At 41.5% G+C, this 8,749-nt stretch overlaps 1 protein-coding gene across 1 annotated transcript; it reads left to right on the top strand. All coding sequences in view use genetic code 11, as the record gives it.

Moving 5' to 3' along the window:
- Positions 1–2,520: 2,520 nt before the first annotated feature.
- EGR_04381 (E3 ubiquitin-protein ligase Itchy) lies at positions 2,521–6,752 on the top strand (the record flags this gene model as incomplete). Its single annotated transcript, XM_024493630.1, has 5 exons — positions 2,521–2,640; positions 4,345–4,478; positions 4,820–4,960; positions 5,787–5,856; positions 6,636–6,752. 5 exons carry the CDS (start codon positions 2,521–2,523, stop codon positions 6,750–6,752), a joined length of 582 nt encoding a protein of 193 aa, XP_024351951.1.
- Positions 6,753–8,749: the final 1,997 nt, after the last annotated feature.

Here is an 8,749-nt window from a genome sequence, read left to right as displayed (position 1 = left end):
CCTTGAGAATCAGTCAGAACTAAGAAATCACTTAAAAGGCAGCGCTACTCTTGCATGTCATCGCAAGACTTTATATCACAACAAAAGTTATCCTTTGGTAGATTTTCCTCGGGGAGCGAGGATGGAAGGTCCTCTCTTGTCCTTATCCTCTGGTAAAGTGAAATTTGCAATTATGTCTTTGGGTAAACCATTGCATTTGCTTAATTTAGCTGTCTTACATCTCCTCACTACAGTTCCCTGGTATAAGCTTTAGCTGCCAAGATAAACTGTTATAAGGTCCATCGACAATTGTGTGTGAGTCTTCAGAATCCTATCGATTCCACCAACCAGGTCTTCCATAGATCAAGACTTCCAGTGCATTTGACCTACCGATGTAGTGAGCAAGCAAACGGGGCACGCTTGGTAGGTACGTGTTTGGCAGCCATAGAGTTTGTGTGTCTCGATTACTTCAGTTACGCCCACTTAGATTAATTGATTGACCTTGACATTTGCCCTTCGAGTGGTTATCAGTACCCTTACACCACATCTCTGCTTGATATGAGCCGATCAGGAGGTACTGAGCGAGAGGTCGACTCTCTGGAACGTTTGGAGATTTGCAATCTATGGAACCTTCTCAAAATCCCAACAGAAACGATATTTTTTGGGGGGGAGGGGGGCTCGCAAGCTTCCCTAATGTTAGCAAATGAAAGAGATGTCTGGCCGAGCCTTAATGAAAAACAAAGAAAAGCTATTACTGTCATCCCCAAGTTTCAGCAATTATTTTAGCATTAATTAATTTTTTATGGTCTTGTTTTTTAACTAAAAATATTCGCATATTTTTATAAAATGCTCTACATCCACGTCTTCGGCAGAGCATCTCTTTTGAGGGCTTTTAATTTTAGGGAAGCGAAAGTATTCTTCCCATCTCTTGTTTCCCTTCTGTGCAGTCTGTTGCTTTAGCAGAGGAAAACTGCTCAAAATTTGTGCCTTCTAATTGGAATCTCTCGGTCGTTAAAAGAGTGCCAAAATGTGAAATTAAAGACAGTTTTGAGACCGTTTATTTGAGAAGCGTTGAATTTTGACCAGAAGATATTCTGCAGTGATCTCCTCCCAAAGTGCCAATCTTTGTACTGCTCTTTTTTGAAATGTGGAATGGGATTTTGTAATTAAGTCTGCAATTCACCATCACACCTTTAAACTACTTCTAGGTGATGCGTTCTTTTGTCGCATATCTCATCCTCTCCAATCGCTGGTAAACAGATTTTGTGAAACTTCCGCCGCCTTGGAATGCAGCTGTGCTCGATTTTTAAGACATTCATCAAGTTCAAGCGATATTTTGTCCGAAGTTGGAGGAAAAATAGTAGGGTACGGTGAATAATACTGACTGATTGACGCATATCAGTCACATACAATCACATTTCCGAGTACTCACATTGTCATTTTAACCCTCCGTAAATGCAGCAGATGCCTTGCCTGCATATTTCTGTTTGTGGTGTCTACCAAAAGAAAATTGATTTTCTTGACCCTTCTGTTGTTGTAATGGGCATCATTTATGTCCCTTTCGTCCTCCCGACAACTGCTACACATATATTTGGGTCTGTTTGGTGCATTTGGGTTTAGATGTCGCTAAACATGGTGGAGACAATAATGTTAATGCGTGCTTGCGCATAATAGCATGTGGTGACGGTGTATAGAAGACCTTTAGGACAGTGTGACATGGCGAAAGGACACGTCAGCATTTCAAAGATATTCGGCCGTACGCCTGTTAGCTCACGGTTCATATTTCAGCTGCCATTCTTGTGATCATTCACGCAACGGGTGAACACAAAACCTATGGTGAAATAGCACAAGCTATGATACTTCCTTCTGTAGAAATAAAGCAGTCCTTGAGGAACATTTGCAGAAGTTAACACGCATGCCGATTACTGACCCAATAAAGCTTTGCTGAATGTCTTGTTTTAACTTGAACACTACTTGCGAATACTGCGGTAGACACTCTGGGACTTGTCTGCCTTACTATTCCTAATTTCATCTTCGTTATCTGAATTATTCCCAAATCTTTAGGCTTTAATCAAGTTTTCCCGCTCCAGTCTTTTTTCAAAAATATTTGCCAGATCTAGTTTCGTGATTAATCATTAGTAGCCTTGGTGTTTCACACTACGGACCCAGTCATACACAGCCGTTTTCCACCTTCCATGACGATTACCGCAAAATTTGCGTAAGCTTTTACCTATGAATAACTTTCCCTCATCAGTACTTCGTCTTAACTTCCCATCTCTTCTTTACTTTGTTGTCATTTTAATGCTCCCAACTTCTCATTGGGGTTATTTCTAACTTCCTGTTATTTGAGAATCATATCCAGCTTCATCAGTAACCATGACATCAAGTGATTGTTTCGCAACCATCAAAGTTGCGTTTTCATTAATCCTCTACCTCTTTTTACCCTCTTCCCCAAAAAAACTTATAAATAAACCTTATTCCGAACTTCATCTATCTTACAGAGAGTGGTTTCTGCGTGTTTCACGGGACTTTTTCAATCCTATGTTTGGCCTCTTCGAGTATACCGGTGCACACTACTCCCTACAGATTAATCCCGCTTCTGATGTTGCAAATGTGGCGCATCTCGACTATTTTCACTTCATTGGACGCGTCATTGGAATGGTAAGCACCTCCGTTTAGTTTCGGGGAAATTTACCCTAATACTTTCAAAACTTTTCTCATGTCGTTGTAAAAGAGTGGTAGTCCCCATCGACAATAGGTATTAGGAGGAATGGTCCGGCATACAGGTCGTTTTCCAAGTGATCTTAATCCATTTCAATCCTAATGTCCCTAATATTCCGGACGGGTCTGTCTATAGTCATTCAAACGACGAACTGAAAGGTCTCTAATGACCGTGGCAACTTTCGACCATCGTGCATACTGTATGAAAAGGCGTAATGTACGAGGACGTAATTTGTCATAATCTGCAATTTCTTGGTGATTATTTTTCCGATTCGGTGGTTCTGATGGCGCCTCTCTTTAAATCAAGGTTAGAGGAACAGAAATGAGGCATATTTTTTTGTATCATTACCCGTGTTGTAATCGAAGCTTGCACGTTGGTGCTGAATAACCAAAAGTCTTACTGTTTAGAATGCCTATACTTTTATACGGTTTGCCTCTAGAAACAGACAGCTTGGCCCTAGCTACTTTCCTTTCTATCATTGTAGCTCTACTTCTTAAGTGCTCGATCTATTGCACTGGTGATCTTCTGATGGAGAAATAGTGTGGTAAGGGATGAAGATGGGGCAGTTGGTTCCTTGCTCCTGTCTTAAAGTGTGAACCTCCCCGTACCCAGGATACGGCATTAGGTTGCCTTGTACGATTGATAGTACAACTTTCTTCCGACACTGACTGATTAGTCCTGACTGTCTCTCAAAAAGAAGGAAACGTTGTTTCTTTGCTTACAACCCCTGAGTTATATGGAGATTTTAGTTTTTTTCTGGAAACAAATAATTCCATCCTCTGTGTACCACAGATAAAGCAGGCCTACCATTTTGAGAATGAAGTAGTGCCTAAGAAGTGTGGAGTGAGTGGTTCGTGGATTGCTTGGGAATAACCGCTGATATGTTCGTTCGCTTGCTGAACGTTGAGACGCAAGGACGGAGTGTTGCTCTCTGGTAAAAGAAGTAAGGAGCATCAAATCGATGGCCTTCAAAATCTACTGTCTGTGTTTATTGTGACACCCCTCTGACTAGTAACTTCCACTATGAATCTTTTAATAGGTGTAGGTGTAGTTCAGTTACTTCATCATCACTCAAGTTCAATGATATGTTTGAAAGATGACAATGCATAATTTGGTGGCGTTATTTAAGAATAAGGGGCGTCATCGAGTTTAAGTGATTTATCAAACTCTTTCCGGTCAATACATTGTTTCGTCGCCACAGAGCTCACCTTCTTCAAATACTTTCTAAGGTATTTGACGAGAATTAGACAAGCTCGAATGACGGCTGTTAGGTTGAAAATAGGCAGAAAGTGGTCGAGAACACAATAAGGCGAATGTGACGATCGGATGCGTTTGGAAACCCCTCACAAGTTCTTACAAACTGTACTGAAGACAATACGATTTTTTGATTATTCAGTGGACAAGTAAAAGGTATAAATTGTAAATTCCCCGTAAAAATTGAGATGTTTTTGGTAAAAAAGATTTTCTAACGTAACTCTGCCTAACACTATTCATTTTCCTGTTAAATTTCGCCTGAATAAACGTAGATATGCTCCGATTTCTCATCAGATTCTCATCTCACTCGTAAAAAAATTTTGAGGAACGAGGTCACATTCCTACAGCTAAACTTATATTCACTTTTTCCCTTATTTCTCCTCTGATAGGCTCTATTTCATGGTCGGTGTATTGACGGTGGCTTTACTCTGGCCTTCTACAAGCGTATCCTCGATCGAAAAGCCTGTCTACAAGATCTCGAATTGGTTGATCACGACTTTTACCAATCCCTTGCTTTCATTCGGTATGGCTTGGTCTTTTTTTGAAAGTTTTTAAAGCCTTTATTTCTTGATGACACGTAAAAAGTCTGCTCTCATTATTATTAACAGAGCACCTCAGGGAAAAATTCAACACCAAAACCTGGATATTTTATCACCCTAATGTTACGCTTAAGTGTTATTAATCTTTAATGAGTGTTTTTATTGCATTCTGCAAGTCAGTTTGTGGTACACTCTGGTGTAACCACTGATAAGGTGTACGGGATATGACTACTGGGGCGTCACGTATACGTGACTCTGGCAGTGTATATGATTAAATTTCTTTTATCCATTCCGCGAAACTTAGTAGTATTTTGTCTTTCTATAGAGATAATGATGTGGACGAACTGGACTTGGAATTGTACTTCAGCGGCAACTACTACAAGTTCGATTCGTTGCAGGAAGAAGAGTTGAAACCAGGAGGCAGGGAGATTAAAGTCACCGAGGCTAACAAGATGGAATATCTGAAGTGAGTGTTAAGTGAGAACTATATGATTTGAGAAAATTTGTCGGCCGAAGTGGACAGGCGATTGTTTTTTTTCCAGTTTATAAGAAGTTTTGCATCAGAAACTGGGTTACACCTGCCAAAGCTGTAACGTAGTTTCTAAATAATCCCATTCAACAAGTCTGCTGATCTCACAGTATCCAGTGTTATTTGATGAGTTAGAGGCGGTTTCGGTTGCTGTACGTGGGTTTAACCTAGTATAGAAAGGTCAACTTTCTGTCATGTAGTATTTAGTGAAAGTGGTGGCCAGAAGAGGTCCGTAAGGAGCACACCATCAAGTACTGTTGACATCAGTGCTTTGTATGGGATCCAATATTTCACGTGGTGAATCCTTCGCACATGGGATTAAAGGTTTAGAAACAGGAAGCCGCACAGTTGTAACGAATTGAGAACCCCCTGGTCGTTTAGCCTACTAGACCCTCAGCCACAAGGAAAGGAAACGGGACTTGAGAATGGATTTGTGAAAACGCAAGGATGATTACAATGTGAAACAGTGGTGGGAATTTATCTATCGTCTTGGCGTTGAAGGTATTGACACGAGTATAGGAAGTAAGTTGGGGCGCAAGCGAACGTGATTGTGCGGGCAATTTTCCAACTGTCCATGCTATTACATTAAGGATTTTCAGTGTCCAGAAATGGCGGTAGGTACGTTGAGAAAAAAAGAAATGAAGAGTAGAACGATTGTGCCATAAATATTAATATGGGATTGAATGTGCAGAATAAGACCAGTGTCTCATGAGTCACATTTTTGGCGGTATGAGCTATCTGGTCCTGGTCTTGATCCGTTCAGACTGTCTCAAGAGAATGAACAAGAAGGGGAGAAGGAAGACATAGGAGGAGACGGTGAAGAAGAGGATGAAGTAATTTTTGCAACCCTTCAAAGTGTCTCGAGTATATGAATCGTAGTCGTGATTTTTGGGTGGCCTTTGTGCAAGGTCTTTTGAGGATGGAATGGTATGTAGCTTAGAAGTGTGTTACGTTCGTCGGCCTAACGAACATTGGAACATAAAGGCAGACGAAACTTTTTTTTGGCAAAAAGTATTTTTTTAAAGGGGCGTTTCGATGCGATGAAAAGGCAAACGAAGTGCAGCAGGTTGATAGTCTGGGCTTTTTTGCCCGTCATGTGTGAGCGAATGTACGTGTGAAGTCCATCATAGTTTTCCAGATGGTGTAGGTGTAAGTCAACTGTTCCATAGCCGCTCACTTTGAAGGTCTGTTTCACACAGGAAGAATAGAGGATGTTTGTGACTTTGATGAACCTTAGGGTAATTCATCAAACTCTACGTTGATCTAATACTACATACTGCAAATTTTACAAACAATCTCCAGCCTTCTTTTCCACTTAATGAACATTTTAAGGCTGTTCAACTCTTCGGCTGGTAACATTTCCGTTCTCTTGCATCACGCTTACTGATCCTGCATCATCATCACAAACAGACTTTTATTTCGTTCAATTCACCTATGCATCCGTCTGTCTATCTGTCGCTTGATCAGATGGTCGCCCAACCATCGAAAATTCAAAATTCACAGGTTTATGCGACGTGGCAGAAGTGAAGACAGTCTATTAATGGCTCGTGACAACGATGGTCATCTAATTTTAATGCACGAGGGTGAGACTTATTTGATCCGCTTTCCCTAGCGACGTTTTGTCGTCATCGTCATCACCATCATCAATGACGTGAATCATGACCCAAGACTGCTCCTCTTTTCAAGTCTTCTCCTGCTGCTTGAATCGGTTGTGATGCAGAGATTTTAATCATCTGAAGAATGGGGAGGATCTCTCTAACCGTTGTGCACCAGTTTCGTTACACTATTCAATCCAAATTCAATTCTTAACTTTTTAGTGTTCCACTACGTAAAACACGTAGGCACACTAAAAGGGATGTTAGCCTAGATTTCAGTCTCAGAAGAGAAAATCCCTGGATAAATTCTTTTAGCATTCTTCTAACCGTTTATATGCTTGTATTTACGTGTTTTACACCTAGTTCAAGTTAAATTTCTCACTTTATCTGTTATCCCGTGTTTAGGAGAATTAAAAATTACTCTCAGTGCGAAATTTAACCGAAAAAGTTGTCGTGTACATTCAGGTTTTTATCACCACAAGACTGTGACTGTTTTCTCGTCACGTTTTAGTTCCGCTCACGTAAAATCTGTGAATATGTCTTTGTTATCATCACCAAAATAAGTAGTTGACCATCATCTCAACCACCCGCAGGTATAAAATTCGATACGTCTCCCTCATCGCCCCATTCCCTGGCGGCGCCATTTAGTGTAACAAAATTTGTTTCTTGAGAAGAAAATGAACAATTTTTGCAGAGCCTAATGGGTAAAGTAATTGCTTCCAAGCTCATGAATGAGAAGAGGACCTATTCTTAATCTGGGAATATTAGTAAATGCGAGAACTTTTATCGCCGTTAGCATCGTAATATATGTCCCATCTAATCCTGCTACTTTTTGATCAAGTCAAGGCATTGTGCTGTAAAGCTTCCCCATCAAACAATGAAGCAGAAGGACAACTTCTATTTCCTTTGTTTTATCAAATTCACTCCCTCACCTAGATATGATTCCTATTCTCGTCATGGTCACGGTCGAGTTGGTACTTCGTCGTGACTCAATTGACAAGAAATCACCCTCGAGTGTGTTGACAGTCAGTGTGATGTGCTGTGATATGATGAGATGGGATGCTACAGATGGCATTGCACAATGACCAAATTAAGTGACAAGTCCCCTCATATTCACAAAGCAATGGCCAGTGGACAGGGCAGTGGACGAGATTATTGTCAGTAGAGAGGAGTCGTGCCAACTTCATCGCATGCCTCAGTCTTCAGTGGTGCCAACTTCAGACACCCACTTGGGTGTGCTGTTAATCGCGCGGTGCAAAGCACAGACAGTTGGGCGTACTGACACCTGAAGTGTTCGGTCAACCCTGTGACTACTTGTTTAGCCGATAAAACACAGAGTCCCCTCACTGACACCACTTGCTGACAGTGCCACCACTCACTTCAGTCAGTCACTTCTCTCACTTTATCATTGGTTCGATGGACGATGCTTGGCCTTCGCTTGCCCTTAAATGCATCGTCTTCACACAGGCAATTAATTGACTGCTGATCCCACAAGTATCTCTATCTTCTTCCTGCCATATTCAATCATCACTAAGTTGCCGTCCCATCCATCATCCAGCTCTTTGCATGCACAAGTGGGAAGAAGAAAGACAACATCTTCTCACCAAAACGTTCACTTTCATTTGGAAGTGGGAAAGAAAAGCAGCGCTTGTGTCATGAAACGCGACTGAGGGAGTGCAGCAGACCAACAAGCCACAGGATTCAGTAAAGGCTGGGAGGTGCCTCCAAATGAATCTTTCATCAAGTCTACTGTACACCGTTTGACACACTTGTTAAGGAGGAAACGGGAAGGGGGGATCTGAGGTGTCTCTACAACCTGCACAAGAGAATTCGTCTTCATTCGATAGGTGTGGATGTGGATAGTGAATGGATTGAGAGGGAGGGGCGGGGTATCTTTTGATGCGTTTCCTCTCCTCTCGCTACCACATTTTGAGGAGTAAATCGCAGTTGTAAGCATTGATTTTCCTCCATGTCTCCTCGACAAGGCAAGATCCTGATACCACGGTGCTCGTGGCTCATAGCATTGTCGATTGCATGCCCTGGTGATTTTAGGATGTATCTTCAGAACTGCTACTTGTACTGCTCTCCTCACATGACTGGACAACAAAGGGGTAAATGGAGTCATTCATGC

This window comes from Echinococcus granulosus, assembly GCF_000524195.1.
Source record: "Echinococcus granulosus chromosome Unknown EG_S00027, whole genome shotgun sequence".
NCBI classification, from domain to species: Eukaryota; Metazoa; Platyhelminthes; class Cestoda; order Cyclophyllidea; family Taeniidae; genus Echinococcus; species Echinococcus granulosus.
The sequence above is the reverse complement of the archived record's forward strand: the minus strand, read 5'-3'. Positions and strand labels throughout refer to the sequence as shown.